At 44.8% G+C, this 21,393-nt stretch overlaps 1 protein-coding gene across 3 annotated transcripts in view; it reads right to left on the bottom strand.

Annotated features, from left to right (window-relative positions):
* LOC147025502 (uncharacterized) overlaps positions 1-21,393 on the bottom strand; it is a 45,055-nt gene that overhangs the window by 1,719 nt on the left and 21,943 nt on the right. For 2 of the 3 annotated variants that reach the window (XM_085886967.1, XM_085886968.1), the window contains 2 exons: positions 17,257-17,313; positions 1-7,247 (listed from right to left, as the gene is read on the bottom strand). The exon at positions 1-7,247 is cut by the window's left edge and continues 1,719 nt beyond it. In XM_085886967.1, coding sequence (XP_085743093.1) covers positions 5,551-7,247; positions 17,257-17,313 — 1,754 coding nt within the window. In that variant the 3' untranslated portion in view covers positions 1-5,550. The remainder of the gene's footprint in view (positions 7,248-17,256; positions 17,314-21,393) is intronic. The other variant, XM_085886969.1, reaches the window with a different exon arrangement.

A 21,393-nucleotide genomic window follows, 5' to 3' on the forward strand; every position in this document is an offset into this window, starting at 1 on the left:
TCACTGCAGGATTACGATTGCAATGCCAATCTGCTATCCTGCACCATGTTTTCCGGGGAATGGAGGTGGGGGGGTCTTCGAGCTCGGTTGGTATTTCCACTGCGTCCTCTCCCTCAATATCATTCTCATGTAGTTTCCTGGACCATAGGTTCCTTCTCCATGTCATCATTCTCATAAAAACTCACCTGGATGATCTCACCTTGGTCCGACATAGCTGCACAATTCCTTTTTAACTAAAATTTGCACCCTAATCACACTCTGTCACAATTTTTAATTTGCACAATACTGACTACCAATGTTAGAGTCAGGGGGTTCGAAAGGTCCCACTCCTGACATCAACTGTTACGGTTGACATCAGGGGGTGTCATATCCATACTCCTGATAACCAAATGTTACGGACTCAGGGTTCCTGGATGACCACGAGGGGAAGCACTCAGATTCCTCCTGAACACCTGGCCCTGTAGGCCGACATGACACAGAAAAGTCCGCGGCCCATAAGGTTGTGAAACAACTATGGGTGCCGATTGACTCCACCAAACCTGGCAGGGTTCTCACTCTTTACAAACACGTTACCTTTGCGGTGGATTGGTGAGGTCAATTGGGGTCACGTACCCTCCGTATGCACTTTGTCAATTTACCTGTTTACGTACGGCCGAATTAAAACAGTAAAGTATGTAGGGGTTAATTCCGGAGTCAATTAATGGGACCATACTCTGTGCAGAGCGTTGGTGCTGCCTAAGCAGTCTCCTTGGCTATTGGGTACAATCCTGGACGGGTCGCCACTACGACACAGGATACCAGCAAGCTGGCACTCATTTTGCCACCAATGGAAGGATGACAGGCCGAGTCAACCCCACCTGGTATTAATTCAACAGCTGAGCAGGATTTGAACTCAGGATCCTCAGCCCACCAACCAAACCATTAAGCCAACACCAGGCCCAATGGGGTACGACTTCCCGTCTCACTGTGCTTGTACACTGTGTCAGACCAATGGAGGAAAGGACAACCTGGACAGATTTGAAAGAACAACCAATGATATATATATTTTTTTTACACACACACAAGCAAGCAATCATCAAACACATATTTATAGGCAAAAGGCACAGAAGAGCAGACTTAACCCAAATACATATTCTCCTTAGACAGATTTACTTAAACAAAAGACAAATGACAATCATTCAATCTGGGAAGAAGAGACAAGAATAACTGATGAGAAAGAAGCAGAATGGAGTGTGGGGGGTGACACCTCTCCTACCTCACACAACCATGCGAGGTTACATTGGGCCAAATATAAAAGGGGGGTGGGGCGGGCAATTGGAAAGATTGGCAGTGGAGTGGCGATGCGGTGCGAGGTGACGTACAGCTGCATTTCTGAAGCATCCAGACCAAGTAGGCAAATCCTCTCGGGCATCCCTGGTATGCCATCGGCAAGCAGCTACATTTCTGCTCCATTACATGGGACAAGCAGCTCCGTTTCCTCCAGAGCGGAGTTCACAGGAAAGACAGCCAACGCTGTGCATACGGGACAAGCAGCTCCACCACAAATGCTGTCTCTGGTGCGTTCCATCCCCTCAAGCTGCGTAAGCTCCATATAAAACTCTCCACCACTCACCAAGTCGCATTCTGGGTTTTTTACTGCTCACAGGCCAAGCTTTTTGGCAACTCCCATCTCATCCACATCTGGGTTCACAGGACATGACCCTTTTGCGAGTCCAGTCTCGTGCGAGCCTCTCTCCCATTGGTGCTCATCCGATGGGGGCGGGTCCGCGATGCAGCTTGTGGAAAATCCCACTGTCCCAGAGGGAGCCTTTAACACAGTTTTCACCCCGCCCCTCATGCATAAAAGATGTGGAGAGTGCTCCCAGCCCTTCCCTGCACGTGAAAGTGTTGCATTCAACAGTGTGCACTGTATCGTGCAGGTGGGATGTGTTGTATTTTACTGTGTATGGGAAAAGCGTTGCACTTCATTTTGTACTTGAGGAGCATTAATCCTGCGTGACGAATGTGGAAGTGCAGGGAAGAAAGAATGGAGGAAAGTAATTCGGTGCTGGTCTGGAGGATTCATTGTTGACAGTGAGTGATGGAAGGTTGGTGGTAAGTAATAAAAGAATGAGTGGATTTGAGTGGTGAGGACAGACACACCAAAGGATGAGAATAAACTTGTGGTATGAAATAGGGGTTATTGAATTGAGGTTTGGTGAGGCAGATTATTGGTCGATTGAGGAAGGCAGAGGGGGGAATTGTTGGAACAGAACGATGGTTGATTGAGAGGTAGATTGAAAGTAGCAAAGGGGGAGGGGGGGGAGACAAGATAATACACAAGAGATACACAAACTAACCTCAACACATGTCCCCCTAAACCTTGAGACAAGGGGCAAAGATCTACCTACTACTTAAACTAATGAAATAACTCATTATTGGGACTCCTACATGTATGTGTGCATGCTCTCCCCCAAGGGTACACTTCCAAAACCGTCACACACACAATATATATATATATTGTATAAGATCGGGGCGGTTGGGATTACACATTTTTAAAGAGAAGAAGGCGGTTCCAATGAAAAAGTAAAAAAGTAGATCGACTCCGTTAATTTGAGCAAAAACACGAGAGCAGATGCGGTCTCAGGAAACGTTTCGCCGGCTACGCAGCCGGCTTCAGCACCCACAATAACACACTTCATCTATTGTGCCTCATGAAGCCGGCGAAACGTTTCCTGAGACCGGGTCTGCTCTCACATTTTTGCTCAAATTAGCTGAGTTGATCTACTTTTTTACTTTTAGTTGGAAGCACCTTCTTCTTAAAAAATAATAATAATAATTCATATATATATATATATATATATATATATATATATATATATATATATATATATATATATATATATATATATATATATATATACATATATAGTGATGATGGGTCTTTAACAGTCACAAATATTTCACAGTCCAGTCTTTCACAAACCGGCTGGCCTTTCTTGCCGTTCCATTGAGTGGGTTCGAGCAGGAATTTATAATTTGTTCAGTGCCGGCAATAGGTTGCTTACCCTTTGCAAAGGACACCGTGAGATCTTCACGTACATTGATATCTCACTTTGCCAGTGAAACACGAGGCTGAAAGTTTATTACTAGGCCGAGATACAAACCCAGGTTAGACAGCAGAGAGGGGAGTGTGCATCCCTCTTGGCTATCCTGCCAGCCCTCCTATCTCCATACAATTCTGGAAAATAAAATTTTATTCAACACCTCTTCTACTGTTGCATAGCAACAAAGAATAATTGACAGGCAGTGATGTCATTTTTGGATTGGTGCTAATTCAGCAGAGAATAACAACAGCTGTTCAATATAATTGTTTGTAGGGTACTTACTTGCACCAAAGACAACAATTCTATTCTCCTTCTCCAACTGTTGCTCTCTCAAGCCTGGTGTTGGCTTAGTGGTTAGGGTGGTGGCTTGGGATCCCAGGGTCCTGAGTTCAAGCCCCGTTGGCTGCTGAATTAACACCAGGGGGTTGACTCAGCCTGTCATCCTTCCAAGGTCGGCGAAATGAGTACCAGTGTACTGGTCCCGGTGTATGGCCCGGTTAGAATAGGTGTACCATATCCCTATGTGTCGTAAGAGGCGACCAGGGTTGGCGTCAGGAAGGGCATCCGGCCATAAAACATTGCCTCAAGAAAAAGCCAAACCCTGCACAGCAGGGAAAAACGGCTGTAAAAACGTTTTTTTTTTTTTTTTTTCAACTGTTACTCTCTCGTTTGAATTCTCATATGAGCTTTTATAAGTTTTGCATGTGAAAATGCTTTGTTGCAAACCGCAATATGGTGTGATCATTTATTGGTGAAATCTCCATTTGAGGGTTTCAGAAGGTGGAACGGGTGAGAGCAGGTTCTTCCAGGAATCACAGCATTCTTCCAGGACTCAAAGTATCCAATTCCAATTCAATCAAGGATCACGTTTCATGGACCAAGATTTGAAGTTGTGTTGTTCTCATAGGTCTTTTCAGGAGAATCACTGATCCTTCAGGCAGCCCACAATTTTAGTTCGTTCGTCGTAATCTTACCTGCTATAGTTTTCAAAATCTGTCAGGTTCTTCTTTATTACTCCTGTTGCTTCAACTACCTACAGACTGCCGGTGCTCTTCAGCTTACAGGTTTTTTTTTTGACTTCATTTTTCAGATTCTGGAACTTGGTCATTTTTCTAATTTCCACGTTATTCAGACTAAAGTCGTTGGGAGACAGACACTTAGATGAGAAATGCCATCTTTTCCTACTTGTGTCTGAGTATGATGTCCCGTTTCAATGTTTTACTTTCTATTTTCACACTTGATTTTGATGGGATGGTCAGGTCGTACGTTAGCACTATGTTCTCATTTTTTAATGATTGCTATTGGTTCGTGTTTCCATGATTTATTGAAGACTGAGATATTGAAGTTTCAGCAGATGTGCTGGTGGATTACTCTGTACATTGTTGTGCCTTTGTGTGTACAACTGTTCTGACATGAGTTTTGTACATCCCGAGAGAATGTGATTAGTGTTTTCTCTTTCAACCTAGCAGAACCTACAATCGTCCAATTGACTCAATCCTGTACTTTTTTTTCAAAGCATTGGTATGGTGTCCTTGGTCTTGGGCATTTATTATGACTCATTCTCTATCCAAGTTAAGCTGACATCTTCTTAGCCACTCCAATGAGCCTTTTTATCTATCCCCAATCTGACAAGCTTTTTTTCTTTTCTTTTTAACTTCCTGCTCTTTTGTCATTCTCCCAATTTGTCAGTATGTATTTGTTAATGTTTTGTTTTAAACTTTTCCTTCGCCTTCTTTGCACTCACTGGGGCTGTATTCATTGCCGATTCAATTTCATGTGTAGCATCTTCTATTCACACCTGTTCTTGGAAATTTTTTGCAAGGTAAGTTAGAGATCACTTTTCTGGCTTGGTATCATCTGATTTCTGTACAAACTGGATTTGGAAATCTTACACAATCGACCAATCCTCCAATCATTTCCCTGTGCACTTGGTTGAGCTTCATCAGGCCACCACCTCCTCTTCGTCTCGGCAAGTACCTTCTTGGGATGCATTGGTTTTGCAGAACATTTGGTAAATTGTGAAGAGTTTCCTTGTTTTTGTATCGAGTGTGTTAATTTCCCATTGTGGTCAGTCTACCATTCCCCAACTGTGGTGGAACATTGGTAGTGGGAATTGGTTTTAGCTTACATTTGGTTTCTTGGGAGAGGTATATTTTTTGGAATTAGCCTCGTTCTATGAAGGTATTCATTGGTAATTTGTTTCTGACATATTTGGTGGCCCTCTTCTACTCCGAGGTATGATTATGATGCTTTGTTTTCTACTTCCTGTGTTGTTGTCCTTTGCTTGATATTTATTTTGTCGGATATTGTTGGTTTACCTGCTACGAATGTGCACTTGGAACATTTATCGAGACAACTTCCATTTTAATCTTCTTGGAGTACCACTTTACTAGTTTTTGTTGTTCTGCCAATATTTTGTCGTTGAGCACGAAGAGCTTTACATTGTGCATAAACAGCCGATGTGTCACCTTTCCTTTTCCCTCGTTCTGGTATGAATTCTCATATGAGATTTCAAACTGCTCAATCGTATAAATGTCTTGTTGCAAAACGTGCACTCGTAAGGCCGCTCTCCGGTGTGAATTTTCGCGTGTCGTTTCAAAACACCTGAATGTGAAAAAGCCTTTTTGCAAATGTTGCAATGGTAGGGCTTTTCTCCTGTGTGGATTCGGATGTGGTATGTCAAATGAGATGACTCCAAAAACGACTTGTTACAGATTGTGCACTTGTGAGGTCTCTCTCCAGTGTGAATTCGAATGTGAGATTGCAAATTGCTCGATCGTAGAAACGTCTTGTTGCAAAACGTGCACTTGTAGGGCTTCTCTCCGGTGTGAATTCTAAGGTGCCGTTTCAAATTGCACAAATGTGAAAATGCCTTTTTGCAAACGGTGCAATTGTATGGCCTTTCTCCTGTATGGATTCTGACGTGGTATGTCAAAGGAGACGATTCCGAAAACGACTTGTTGCAGATTGTGCACTTGTAAGGCCTCTCTTTGGTGTGAATTTTATTATGAGATTGCAAACTGCTCGATTGCAGAAATGTCTTGTGACATAATATGCACTTGTAGGGCCTCTCTCCAGTGTGAATCCTAACATGCCGTTTCAAATTACTCAACTGTGAAAATGCCTTTTTGCAAACTGTGCAAATGTATGGTCTTTCTCCTGTATGGATTCTGATGTGCGTTGTCAAAGATGATGATTCCGAAAATGACTTGCCACAGATAGTACACTTGTAAGGCCTCTCTCCGGTATGAGTTCTAATATGGGATTGCAAACAGCTTGAATGTGTGAATGACTTGTTACAAAACGTGCACTTGTGGAGTCCCTCTCCTGTATGGATTCTGATGTGTGTTGTCAAGGATGACGATTCTGAAAACGACTGCTTACAGATGGTACACTTGTAGGGCCTCTGTCCAGTATGAGTTCTGATATGAGATTGCAAAGAGCTTGAATGTGTGAATGTCTTCTTGCAGCATGTGCACTTGTGAGGCCTCTCTCCAGTATGAATTCGAAGATGAGATTGCAAGTGATGCGACAGCGTGAATGTCTTGTGACAGACCGTGCATTTGTAAGGCCTCTCTCCGCTATGAATTCGAAGATGAGAATGGAAACTGCTTGACTGCGTGAATGTCTTGTTGCAGTCCGTGCACTTGTAAGGCCTCTCTCCGCTATGAGTTCTGACATGAGATTGCAAAGAGCTTGAATGTGTGAATGTCTTGTTGCAGAATGTACACTTGTGAGGCCTTTCTCCGGTATGAATTTTAAGATGAGATTGCAAATGGCCTGACTGCGTGAATGTCTTGTTGCAAACTGTGCACTTGTGCGGCTTCTCTCCTGTGTGAATATGCATGTGGGTTTTCAAAAGACATGATTTTGAAAACGATTTTTTGCAAAATTTACATTTGTAGGGTTTCTCAACAATGTATCTTTTCAGCTTTCCTTGCAAAAGCATTGTGTACGATGACTTTTTAGCAACCGTGGATTTTTCTCCATGCTTACTCAACTTGTCCCCGTAACTAGATGTGGTGCTATTAAAGCTGTGTTGAGGTTTCTTGTTACATGGTTGCCGTTCTTGCTTTTGTGTGTGAAGTCTGACCTGAACATTAGGACGACACCTTGGAACACTGGTGTCAGAATTCTTCTGAGTATGCTCAGTTTGACTGCCTGAGAAGGGAAGTGGGGTGGGGAAGACAAATCACACACATGAATGCGATTTGGTTTTTAAAAAACAAAAAAAATTGTTCAGATTTTCAACACAATTTATCTTTCATACAATATTTGGATGGTTGCAAAGAATGTTGACATCTCCAGTGTCCAACATTACTTAAACAATCCGCATTTCCAATAAACATCGAGGTTTGATTCAATGAAAACACACCTTCTAAACAAGAAAAAGAGCAATAAGGGATTGCAGACCTCACCAGGACTTGTTTTGTGTGGTGCTTGTGTCGTTTTGTGTTGTGTATTTTCTATAGCGCACTGGTGTGTTGCGTCATTAATAATCGACATAACTAGAACTACCACTTTATAACTGCTGGCAGTGATGACCGGGTTCCAAGATATCCCGCTTTGAATGGACACCTGACCCTGACCCTGACCCATGACGTTTATTGTTATTTAACTGAATTCAGAATGGGATTAAAATAAATTCAATTCAAATGAAATGGAAGACCAAATACTGCAGGTACAATCCTGCATTGGAGTCATCAGAAGGAACCCGAACAAGCAAAAAGCAAAGATGAAGTCATCTGGAGGAACCTGGATAGGATTCGGGTTTCAGATGCTACTCCTCTACCCTCAAACCCATGCAGGCACAGCCAAATGAGCCTTTTTCAAAATAAATAAATAAAAATTAAAAAACCAAAAACAACCCAGATTCAAAAAAAAAAAAAAATCAAATAATTCTGGCTGCTATACTATGCATCCGACCAGGTTGAAATTTAAAAGACATATTCCCCATGACTAATAGATCATAATTTTGAAGTTTGACGTTGATCGAGAATCGGTTCAAGAGAAACTATTTCTATATCACCCGCCAACTTCATTGGTTGGTGGGGGATAATAATTTTTACGTCGTGGGGTCTTGCACCCCACGGGGTCGAAGCGCCGCTCACATTCTCTATTTTCTTGTGTACGGTTCATTTGAACGTCTATTTCTCCATTATTTGTGAACAGAGTTCGATGAAAATTGACAGGCAGATACGAGACACATATGCGCAGGCATGAACTGAGCCCAAAGTGCGATTGCGGCCCTTCTGGCCGAGAAACGGCCCTTTCGGCCCATTTTCTTAAAATTGTTATTTCTCAGTTATTAGTGGATGGAACCGAACCAAACTTGACAGGTATATTCTAGAGACCATTCCCCAGGCATTAACTGAGCCCAAAGTGCAATTCCGGCCCTTTGGGCCGAGAAACGGCCCTTTCGGCCCATTTTCTTAAAATTGTTGTTAAAAAAAATAAATGCACTGGGCAATGCCCAACACACAATTAAGTCGCAATTGATGATATGAAACTAGGCTCACTCTTGTGAGGTGTTCTGGTTTCTTTTTCTGATGCGATGAAAATCTTACCAAATTTCAAAACTATCTGTCGTCCGTTCTATCGCTCACCTGAGAGTTGTCGGAATTAACTTCCATGGGGTATGTTCGCAATTAAAACTTGTTTTTAAGATTCTTGCTCAATCCAATATGGCTGCCAAACCATGTGACCTATCAATTATTTGCAATATATTATTAGACCCAAATGCAATACCTTCTTCTCTGGCGAGGGTGATAACTAGAACGGCACTCGAGAGAGCGCATACCTCCGCCAGACATAACAGTTTATATTTTGTATCCCACTGATAGGTCAGCATATCCGGCCTGACTGACCTGAACTAAAATCTAATTGGCTTGTTCTTGTCACCTAACCAACTCATCTACCTAGTTTTGTCATAATCCGTCCACAACCTTTTGAAATATTGTGCTATATATCGTTTTTGGCCTCATCTCTCAATGTTGAAGAATCAGTTCAAAAATTCTCAGATCCGGATTTTCATCAATATCAAATCAATTTGTCCTTGTCACACACCCAACCTGTCCACTAAATTTCGTCTGACTGCATCCACAACTTTTAGAGATATCCTGCTCACAGATGAACAGACAGCCAAACAGATAGGGGTGAAAACATAACCTCCGTTCACCTTCGGTGGTGGGGTAATAATTGGCAAAAACAATAAGGATAATAACATTGCCCCCTCCACCCCCTGGCCGCTTCAATACGGAGCAGGTGTCTTTATTATTTAAAACTAGCAAATACCACCCATTGCTTCGCTGACAGCAATACCAAGAGGGGGGAAAGAAAGAGGGGGAGGGAAAAAGAGGAGGGGGGGTAAGAAAGAGGGGTAGGGGGGAGAGGGGGGAGTGAGGTGGTGGAGAAGCAAGGAGGGGGGGAAGAGGAAGAGAGGTTGGGTGGGGAGAGGGACGTCGTGATACACTCAAAATTCCACATTTTAGCAATTACCGGGAGAGGGGGTGGGAGTGATTAAAGGGAGATGTAGGGAGGGGAGGGGGTTTGGGAGGAGTTAAGCATGTGAGGAGGCGTTCTCGACTTGCGTTTGGCAGCATGACTTGGGGAGAAGTGGGTGAGGGTAGTACAGGATTGAACAAAATGGGGTATACTGAAACAGCATGTTAATACAGCATGCGGAGACTGCCACGAGATGGCCATGGAGATGGAGAGGGGAGAGGAGGGGGTTTAGGAGGAGGATAGTGTGAGGGGAGTGAAAGGGAAGGCAGAGAGAGAGGAGGGAAGTGAAGACAGTGATTGGGAGGGAAGAAAAGGCCACGAGAGGGTGGGGGAGGAAACGTGAGAGAAAGGGGTGGCAACATGAGGGAAAGGGGAGACAGAGTGAGGGGAGGGAATCATGGGGGGAGGGAATCATGGGTGGAGGGAATCATGGGGGGAGGCAGCGTAAGGGTGGGGAGGCAGCATGAAGGAAAGGGGAGGGAATGTGAAGGTCGTGTGAGGGGAGGGAAGGCAGGGTGAGGGGAGGGTTAGGCAGTGTGAGGGGAGGGAAGGCAGGGTGAGGGGAGGGTTAGGCAGCGTGAGGGGAAGGAGAAGGAAAGGCAGCGTGAGGGGAAGGGAAGGAAAGGCAGCATGAAGGGAGGGGAAGGGAAGGCAACGTGAGGGGAGGGGAAGGAAAGGCAGCGCGAGGGGAGGGGAGGGAAAGGCAGCGTGAGGGGAGGGGAAGGAAAGGCAGCGTGAGGGGAGGGGAAGGAAAGGCAGCGTGAGGGGAGGGGAAGGAAAGGCAGCGTGAGGGGAGGGGAAGGAAAGGCAGCGTGAGGGGAGGGGAAGGAAAGGCAGCGTGAGAGGAGGGGAAGGAAAGGCAGCGTGAGGGGAGGGGAAGGAAAGGCAGCGTGAGGGGAGGGGAAGGAAAGGCAGCGTGAGGGGAGGGGAAGGAAAGGCAGCGTGAGGGGAGGGGAAGGAAAGGCAGCGTGAGGGGAGGGGAAGGAAAGGCAGCGTGAGAGGAGGGCTCGGTATCATCTGATTTCTGTACAAACTGGATTTGGAAATCTTACACAAATCGGCCAATCCTCCAATCATTTTCCTGTGCACTTGGTCGAGCCTCATCAGGCCACCACCTCCTCTTCGTCTCGGCAAGTACCTTCTTGGGATGCATTGGTTTTGCAGAACATTTGGTAAATTGTGAAGAGTTTCCTTGTTTTTGTATCGAGCGTGTTAATTTCCCATTGTGGTCAGTCTACCATTCCCCAACTGTGGTGGAACATTGGTAGTGGGAATTGGTTTTAGCTTACATTTGGTTTCTTGGGAGAGGTATATTTTTTGGAATTAGCCTCGTTCTATGAAGGTATTCATTGGTAATTTGTTTCTGACATATTTGGTGGCCCTCTTCTACTCCGAGGTATGATTATGATGCTTTGTTTTCTACTTCCTGTGTTGTTGTCCTTTGCTTGATATTTATTTTGTCGGATATTGTTGGTTTACCTGCTACGAATGTGCACTTGGAACATTTATCGAGACAACTTCCATTTTAATCTTCTTGGAGTACCACTTTACTAGTTTTTGTTGTTCTGCCAATATTTTGTCGTTGAGCACGAAGAGCTTTACATTGTGCATAAACAGCCGATGTGTCACCTTTCCTTTTCCCTCGTTCTGGTATGAATTCTCATATGAGATTTCAAACTGCTCAATCGTATAAATGTCTTGTTGCAAAACGTGCACTCGTAAGGCCGCTCTCCGGTGTGAATTTTCGCGTGTCGTTTCAAAACACCTGAATGTGAAAAAGCCTTTTTGCAAATGTTGCAATGGTAGGGCTTTTCTCCTGTGTGGATTCGGATGTGGTATGTCAAATGAGATGACTCCAAAAACGACTTGTTACAGATTGTGCACTTGTGAGGTCTCTCTCCAGTGTGAATTCGAATGTGAGATTGCAAATTGCTCGATCGTAGAAACGTCTTGTTGCAAAACGTGCACTTGTAGGGCTTCTCTCCGGTGTGAATTCTAAGGTGCCGTTTCAAATTGCACAAATGTGAAAACGCCTTTTTGCAAACGGTGCAAAGCGTGAGGGGAGGGGAAGGAAAGGCAGCGTGAGGGGAGGGGAAGGAAAGGCAGCGTGAGGGGAGGGGAAGGAAAGGCAGCGTGAGGGGAGTGGAAGGAAAGGCAGCGTGAGGGGAGGGGAAGGAAAGGCAGCGTGAGGGGAGGGGAAGGAAAGGCAGCGTGAGGGGAGGGGAAGGAAAGGCAGCGTGAGGGGAGGGGAAGGAAAGGCAGCATAAGGGGAAGGAAAGGAAGCATGAGGGGAGGGTAGACAGTGTACCAGGGTCTTACCGGGGTCATAAAACGCGCCCAAACAGCTACGTTTTCTTTTTAACCGCCGTGTTCTCCAAAAAACCAGGCAGAAAATCTCTTCCTCCTTCACTTATAATATTTAGTCTTATTCAATCCTGTTTCTCATATTGATCCGATTCAGAAAACGCTGATTATACACCGCCTTTTAAAGCATTACAAAGTAGGTCACTCGACTTGCAATGCAGGTGAGAAAAGGATATGAAAAAGCAGCTGATATTTCAATAATATATTCGCACCATTTTTAAAGGGTGAAAGTTAATTTTTATACTTTTTTTTCATTTTTTTTTTAGCAATAACGCAAACATTGGTATTTACATCAGCGAAGCGTCTGGTCTTACCACTGTTGGCTTTGAAATGAACAACCGAGCAGCTTAGTAAGCGCTCGCCATGTGGCTTAAGCACTCATGCAGGCACTCCAACGGAACTGCTGGCTTGGCAAGCGATTTCCGATCGCCGTTCAGTCATATAAACCCATGCACTCGGAAACGCCCAAGCAATGTCTGAATTGGACAAATGAATACTTTCTTAGGAGTCGGAACTGCTGCTAAGTTCAATTGTGGAGCTTAAATTTTGTAATTCTGCTTAGTTTAAGAGATTCTCGAGGTTATGGCATATGCGAAAATTAAATAAAGGCACAAACGCTGATGTCTCCAGGTGTTTATAAGCACTGCAATGTATCCAGCAATTCGTGGGTTTGATGAACAGGCATTCAATAATGATTGGTGGCAATAATGATTCAATAATTGGTGGCAGGATTTGCACTCCGGCCACCGTAAAACCCTTCATTCCGCAAAACGCAAAAACGCAAAAAAATCTGAAAACCCACTCCGTGGGAGTACCTCCTGTGCAGCTTCCCTTCGCAGGGCAGCTCACCGGATGACGGGATTGGGGCAAAGCCTTCGGGACCCCCAATCTTTGATAGGAGGGAAACCACGGGGTAACATCCCTGGGTCAGATTGCGGGAGAGTGTGTCGGAGTGGTGCTGAGGTGTCGTCCACCAGACGGCGGTCTCCTTGGGTTAACCTGAGGCGGTCCCTTCGGGTGGGTGCCTGGAATGTCCTATCCCTAAGAGAGGATGATCACCTGTCTCTGTTATCATCTGAGCTCAAGCGTTTGGACATCGGGATTGCAGTTCTCTCTGAGGTTCGGAGACCGGATTGCGGCGAGATAATGGTGGGTGGTTACACCTACTATTGGTCTGGTCGCTCTGATGGTTACCATACCCAAGGAGTTGCTGTAGCTGTGTCCAATAAGCTGACCCCAATGATAATTGAGGTAACACCGGTCAACGAGCGTATTATGAGATTAAGGATTCGTCACTCCTTAGGTGTCATTTCCCTGGTCTCTGTTTATGCTCCGACTGAGGCGAGTGATCTCACCGTGAAGGATGCATTCTACGCCACACTCGAGTCTGTGGTTGATCAGTGCCCCAGACGAGATACACTTCTAGTCTTGGGGGATTTCAATGCATCGACTGGAACTGATAGGGACGGTTATGAGATGTGTGTTGGTCCCCATGGGTCAGGAACTATGAACCAGAATAGCACTAAGTTCCTTGACTTTGCAAGAAGTCATGGACTTAGGGTGGCTGGTTCATGGTTTCAGCGCCCACAAGCTCATCGCTGGACTTGGTATTCCAACGCTGGCGGTGTGGCAAAGGAGATTGACCATGTCCTCATTGACGGTCGTTGGAGGATGATCCAGAACTGCAGGGTCTACCGGAGTGCTCAGTTCCTCAATACTGACCACAGGCTTGTTGTAGCAACTCTAAAGCTGCACCTTAAATCCTGGAGAATGGTACCATCCCAGCTGAGACTGGATGTTGCCAAGCTCAGGGATGAGAGAGCAGCTGAGGAGTTTGCGAACAGGCTGAGTGGACACTTGGGGGGTCTGGGTGCTTTGGGGGGTCCTGAAGAGTTGTGGAGCGCCTTCAAGACCACCGTCCTTGATGTTGCCGGTGGATGCCTTGGAGCTCACCGCAGGGCAAAGAAGAATTTTGTCACTCAAGGGACACTGGATACCATTGACCAGAGTCGCAGGGCCAGGCTGAATGGCAGAGCTGAGCTGTTCAGGGAGCTGAGGCGTAAAACTGTACGTGCACTGAGGGTGGACAAGGAGGCCTATGTGCGAGGAATCTGTGAGGGGGTAGAGCATCACCTGTGGACAGGTGATTCTCGTCCCGCTTACAGGGGAATTCGCGCATTACGTTCATCCAAGCCCATCCCTCGGAGCACTACAGTTCGAGCAGAGAGTGGTAGGCTCTTGACAGAGGAGTCTGAAGTGAAGGCCCGCTGGGCCGGTTACTTTGAGCGGTTGTACCAGGCTGATCCCCCAACTGTCGAGTTGGACGTCAAGGGTGTTATAATCCCTGTTGCTGACCCTCGAATCAACTGTGGTCCACCTACGCTTGTGGAAACACGGGCTGCGGTGAACCAGTTGAAACGGGGCAAAGCTCCAGGGATCTGTGGCATCCATGCCGAACTTCTCAAGGCTTGTGGAAATGCTGCACTCGTGTCGTTGCATGCAGTTTTGTGCTCTGCCTGGAACACAGGCATCATCCCAACTGACTGGAAGAGGGGCCTTGTTGTCCCTCTCCGGAAAGGGAAGGGTGATCGCCAAGACTGCAACAACTACCGAGGGGTGACGCTGCTCTCAGTGCCGGGCAAGGTCTTTGCTCGGATAATTCTCGATAGGGTTCGCCACCATCTGCTTGAGCACCAGCGTCCAGAGCAGTCAGGCTTTACACCAAAGAGGTCAACGATTGACCGTATCCTTGCACTTCGTGTCCTCACCGAACGCAGACGAGAGTTTCGGCAGGGGCTGCTTGCAGCCTATGTTGATCTCTGTAAAGCGTTCGATTCAGTGAATCGGGATGTCCTCTGGAGGATTCTTGGTCTTCGTGGGGTGCCACCAAAACTGATCGATCTGATGTCTGAACTCTACTCTGGTACTGAGAGTGCTGTGAAGTGTGGTGGTACTATCTCTGACTTATTTCCAGTTGTTACTGGAGTTCGTCAGGGATGTGTACTTGCCCCCACACTTTTCAGCACTTGTATGGACTGGATTCTAGGGAGGATGTCGGAGAGATCAAGTTGCGGTGCGTCATTTGGGAATGTCAAGATCTCGGACCTTGACTTTGCAGATGATGCAGTCATCTTTGCGGAGACTTTAGACATCCTCTTGGGGGCCCTCGAGGTGCTGAATGAGGAGTCGGAGCCGTTGGGATTACGGGTTTCTTGGGTCAAAACTAAGATCCAGGCTTTCGGTGACATCTTGGATGCTGCTGTCCTGTCTGTGTCTGTGTCTGTTTGTGGTGAGGATGTTGAGGTCGTGGAGAGATTCACTTACCTTGGCAGTGATATTCATGTCTCTGCTGGCTGCGAGTCAGAGGTCAATAGACGTCTGGGTCAGGCCTGGGGAGTCATGGATTCACTGGATCATGGGGTGTGGCGCTGCCGGTACCTGTGCGGGAGGACGAAAGTCCGAGCCTTCAGGTCCTTGGTACTTCCAGTCTTGCTCTATGGATGCGAGACTTGGACTCTGACCAAGGATCTGAGACGGAGACTTAATTCCTTTGGTACCAGATCTCTTCGGAGAATCCTTGGCTATCGCTGGTCGGATTTTGTGTCCAACGAGCGGTTGCTGAGAGAGACTCGGATGAGATTTGTTACCTGCATAGTCCGTGAGCGTCAGTTGCGGCTGTATGGACATGTGGCTCGTTTTCCTGACTCTGATCCTGCTCACCAGATTCTCTCAGCGAGGGAGTCTCATGAGTGGAGGAGGCCAGTGGGTCGACCACGTGCCTCATGGTTGCAACAGGTTGACCATCATCTCAAGGAGATGGGGATGGGCCTGGCATCTGCCTGGGGGGTGGCCAGACGGAGGCCCCTGGAGTACCGGCGGAAAGTGGACGCAGCGACGTGCTGTTTTGGCACATGCTCCCATACCTGACCTGACCTGACAATAATGAGGAAAGTGGAAAAAAAACAAACAAAAAAAAAAACTATCATCCATAAATTATTGCGGCCTGTTTCAACTTGAGGCATTATTGAGCAACAAAATGGCAAATTAAGACCTGAGCGAGCTAACATGGATGCGCCTTAAGATGCCATCGAGGTAGCCGAGGACGCGCCTGATAAAATATCATTAAATAAGGCCATTATTATCCCCCCCCCCCCCCGGAGGGAGGGAGCGGGATATTGTAATCGTCTGGTTTGTTATCTTGTTTGTCTGTCTGTTAGCAACTTTACGGCAAAACGGCTTTAGCAAACACTATCAAATTTAATCCACAGGTGGGCAATGAACCTTGGACGACCCCATTCACTTTTGGGTACAATTGGATCAAAGGTCAAGGTCAAGGTCATGAAAAGATCAAAATCGTTTTTCGCTCATAACTTCGTCAAAAATGATCTGATTTACTTCAAACTAAGCTTATAATGAACCTTATTCTATTTGTCACTTATAATCCTACCCATTCCTATAGTGAAAAATGCATATTTGTGAAGATCGGTAGGGTCCAAAGTTTTGGGGGTCATGGTGATCGGTCAAAATTACAAATTTTCCATTAAAACTAAAACATGGTTACGAAAATACAACTTTACGGGAAAACGGCTGGCTCAAACAGTCAAATTGTATCCACATGTGGGTAATGAACCTCGGACGACCCCATTAACTTTTGGGTCCAAGTAGGTCAAAGGTCAAAGTCAGGTCACAAAAAGGTCAAAATCGTTTTTCGCTCATAACTTCGTCAAAAATGGTTTAATTGACTTCAAACTAAGACTAAAACATTCCTTATTCTATTCCTTAAAATCAACATTCAGGTTAAGGATGTATCAAATTTAAATTTGATCCCCAAAATAACTTTATGCCTTAAAATGGGTGGGATTTGTTGTGCCTGGCACCACTTGTTTTATTTATCTTCAAAAGGCATGGTCAAATTCCAAATTCCTGCCCTAACTAGTCGAACATCAGGCCTGGCCAGCCAGTTCATGAAGACTCGGGCAAAGCTCCCCCCACCGACCTTATAATATGGGATAATGGTGGCCATTACAGAAGAAGAAATAAAAAGGAATTATCTTCAAAAGGGGTGTTTAAATTAACCCAAACACCCAATTTTCACTCATGTACTCCACTCCATTGGCATTCCCTTAGTATGCATGCAAAGTTTCAGGCTGCTCGGTTTCATGTTTTTGGAGTTATGGAGACACACACACACACACACACACACACACACACACACACACACACACACACACACACACACACACACACACACGGAAGTAGGAACCTTAACAAAAAAATTCCAGAGGAAAGCATAAGTACTTAATTTTTCCTGCGGTATCTGCAGCCTCAAAATCAGACCGTTCAATCTTCAGAAATGAAACTGCAAAAAACAGCAAAATGGCATAAAGTTACAAACTAAGGAAATACAACACTGTGCAAACGTTTGGGTTATTTCAATGATATTCACATTTTCAGGTAAATTAATTCGTTATCAATGATAACGGTCATATGTGTTTATTATTATAAATTAAGAGTTTTTATTAATGTGTATGAAATAAACTGTTCAAGTAAATAGCAAGAACAGTATAATTTTATAGTATCAGTCAACAATTTGTATGTCCGCCATTTGTCATATCGAGTGCCATCACTGTTCTCCCACCGATGCTTCCTGTATACGAATGAAACACTCTTACAGGAATATTGTTATGTGCCAAATATCCTGCAGTACATTCCACAGTTCTGAAAAGGTTAGTTGGGTTGCTCTTGTTATTCTCAGTTTCCTCTTGTTTTGTGATGAATCCTCTTCAAATTGTTCTTCTAAGTTTTCAGGTAATCCCATATGGCCTCAAAGGGACTCATGTACAGACTCTGGTGGCCACTCTAACACTTGGAGCACACCAGCTGTAACCTTTTTCTCCAAATACTGTTTTACTATATTGGAAGTGCGTTTTGGATCATTATGTTGTTGTAAAATGAATCCTCTTCCAATTAAACGATTTCCACAAGGAAATGCATGGTGCTGCAGTATCTGCTTGTATTTATCTTTTGCTCATGTCTTATTGATTTTAACACATGTTCCAATGCCAAAAGCTGAGATACAACCCCAGACAGCTACAGAGTCACCCCCGTGTGTAACAGTTGGTTGCAAACATTGCATATCTTAAATGTTATCGAGTTATTCGGAATACGAACTGGCATCTCTTACATCCAAAAAGTTCAAACTTCGATTCATCAGGCCAAAGTACCTGATTTCATTGCTCAGTTGTCCAATCCTGGTGTTCCTTGCAAATATCAGTCTTTTCACCTTATTATATTGTCTCAGCAGTGGTTTATTTGCTGCAACTCTACCATAGAGAAGTGCCGCAATCTGCCTTCTGTGCACAGCGCTGGACGAGATTGTAATGTTCAGGCCTGATGTCATTTAATTTGTCACATGCTGATTTGATTTCCTTCCATCATTTAAGCTCAGCAACGTCAAATACTTGTCATGCCTTGGGGAGGTTCTTTGGGTAACATCCGTAACACCGGTCCACTCAAAGGCACTTTATTCTGTATTTGATCCTCGATCCAAATATTAAAAACGCTTTTTTCATCCTTTCAATATGAGGATCACGGGACTGGAATAAGACGTTTGCACTTTGCGGAATGCTGGCAGCAACAATTGCATGGATATTTGACTCAATTTTATGGATGTATCGCACAGTCGATTCATTGATGCCGTAATGGCGGCCCACAGATGCCACATTTCCACCTCCAACCAACCTATCTAACTACTCGATTATTTTTCACCCATCATAGCCTTTCTCTGCCTTTTGGCACAGCTAATTTTGTCCAACATTTTACACTTGGGCGTCACGCAACATGGTGCATGAGAAACAACAAAAGGCTCGTAATGGGAGGTAATCAAACACGCAGATGATGACTTGTCAGCTCAAATACCACGAGTAGCCAAAATGAAATCTCACAATAACTAAATCGGAACACAATAGGTTGCCCGCAATTGGTCGAAACCCGTGATATTTGAGGGTTGACTGGATTCAATAATTTACAACTTATATTGTGGCTTCTTGTAATTCACATAAATGTAGCTGGTGTTGATTACTTCAACAATTTATTATTTACAGTACAAAAATCCACAAACTGTTTCCTGCATATTTTCTTTGTGTGAAGTGTATATTATGACCAGCACATGATAATATCATATATATCATCATAATATAATATTGTTATGGATTTCAGAATGGGATCCGACTAATGCATACGAACATTTAGGTCCTCAGACAGTTATTTCCCTAAATGCATGTCCAGGATAGACTCATCTCCATGTCTGGTGGGATTCTAACTTTGATGCATTAGAGAAGGGTATAGAACAGATTCCCTTTCTTATGGGATTGCCTTTTTCTCTTGACGACTCGTTCATGCACGCGAGAGATAGCCGTCAGCCAAACGGAGGCTCATCTACCCCCTTTCCATCAGGACACATTGGCTTGGAGGTGGACGATTTATTTACACTTTGGACTTACAGGACATTTGATTAAGCACACCGCAGGTTTTTCCTGAGCAGTTATTCTGACGGTAAAATAAGGATGTGGATCATTTACCTCACCCACCTACCTACCTTTCATTGACGTTCGACACCCACCTCTTTCACCAACGTTGACGTCCACCTTTTTCCATCGACGTTCGACACCCACCTCTTTCATCAACGTTGAGGTCCACCTTTGTCCATCGATGTTTGACAGCTCTATGGATGCTGGCTGGCTCTTGTTCGTGTCAGGCTGAACGAGAAAGGAATGATCGCAAGGTTGATGGTTGGTCACGTGCAACGATGCGCCAATAGGCAAGGTGGATTTGGCTGAAGTCTGCTTGAGGCTCCGCCCAGACTGGTCGCTGATTAAAAGGACGGGAGGACCGTTTTCCTGACGGTTTTGTGACAGCTGGGTGATGGATATTTTCAGCTCCAGTCAGTTGTTCCAGACAGTCGGTTGGTGAATTGGTGACAGCCTTACAGCCTTATAGCTCTGACCGCTGGTGACAGTTGGTGACAGCTAGTACAGCTCCTCACAGTGCCTCAGCACCTTACAGCTTCTTACAGCTCCCTTACAGCTGTCTGTTGGTTGCGGCTCCTGGTGGCTCCTGACGGTGGGTGACCGTTGGACCATTCCTGCTTGTTCTGCTCATACCTGATTCTTGGCGTCCTGGTTCCTGGAGGTGACGACGTGATGCCGATTGGTGTTTGAGCCTGTTTGCAGGTGGGTGATGGCAAGGCAGGGAACTGGCAGCGGACCAAGGCACGATCACACATTTTGGGACATTTTATTTGATGCACGACGACTTCTACCTTGGTAAGCCGAGACCGGATTTCTTCTCCCCCCTGAATGATCTGCTGGGTACCCTTGTCTTGTGTTTAATTGTTAAGTAAGGCATAGTGATAAGCATCTGCTCTTTGTATATTTTTCCATCAATGCCTGTTTAATACTTTATTTGCTTGGGATTATTTTGATTGATTTGAATTTACCTATTTTCACCACAATAAAATAAAAAGTTCTTCAGTTTATTTGTTTTTCTTATTAATAAATTCCTTGTTGATGTTTTAACCTGTCCATGTTTGTTCTTTCCTTCCATTGATCCAGCATTGTCTGAACCTCGATAGACTGGGGGGTCGTTCCCAAACTAATTAACCTGTCATAGTCGGCATGCACCAGCGGTAAACGCTCAGCCGTTTTACTTAAGATCTAATCAAGATAAGATTGGTGCATTTCCAAGGGTGCGCTCCCTGTTCAGGAAGCCACGTGACCTCAAGCTAAACGGCAAATTAGACAGTGGACACTGGAACTCGTGGTTAACTGATTGGCGTTCGTAGATGTAAAGCAACCCACCGTACAACATAGTTAATTGTGAGCGGTGGCCCCAGGTCCGGTTCTTCTGAGGAGAAACGGGTATTAACCCCCTCATAATACACTTGGTACCCGTGGCTGTAACAATTATCATCATAATATAATCGGTATGGCAAAAAAAATGTATAATTCCTCATTTATTTTAAATACTTTAAAAGTAACTGTGATATTTAATGGACTTTGACATAAATTTGAATTATTATATACCTATAATTGCACACTTCCCACAAATGTTTCATTGGGAATAAGACCACAAAAGTGAAAATAACAAACTTTTACACAGTACTGTGCATGAAAAAAAAAAATCAAATATGTTTACGTGTGGAAAAATGGACCCAGCCAGTGACCATCAACCATCCTGGCCTTACTCTATGAGCAACATATTAGAGGGGAAGAAGGTGGAGATGACAAAAAGCAAGGAGAGATGGGAAAGTGGAGAGACAGCCGTTCACAAGTTAAAATCCCTTTGCAGTTGACAAGTTATTGCGGTCAGGAAAATCTGCTACTTTCAGCTGAAAGGCACATGACCTTTGACCTTTTATCCCAAAGTCTTATCAGTTCAT

This window comes from Eptatretus burgeri, chromosome 6 (assembly GCF_056783735.1).
Source record: "Eptatretus burgeri isolate ZD-2024b chromosome 6, Ebu_testis_v1, whole genome shotgun sequence".
Taxonomy (NCBI): Eukaryota; Metazoa; Chordata; class Myxini; order Myxiniformes; family Myxinidae; genus Eptatretus; species Eptatretus burgeri.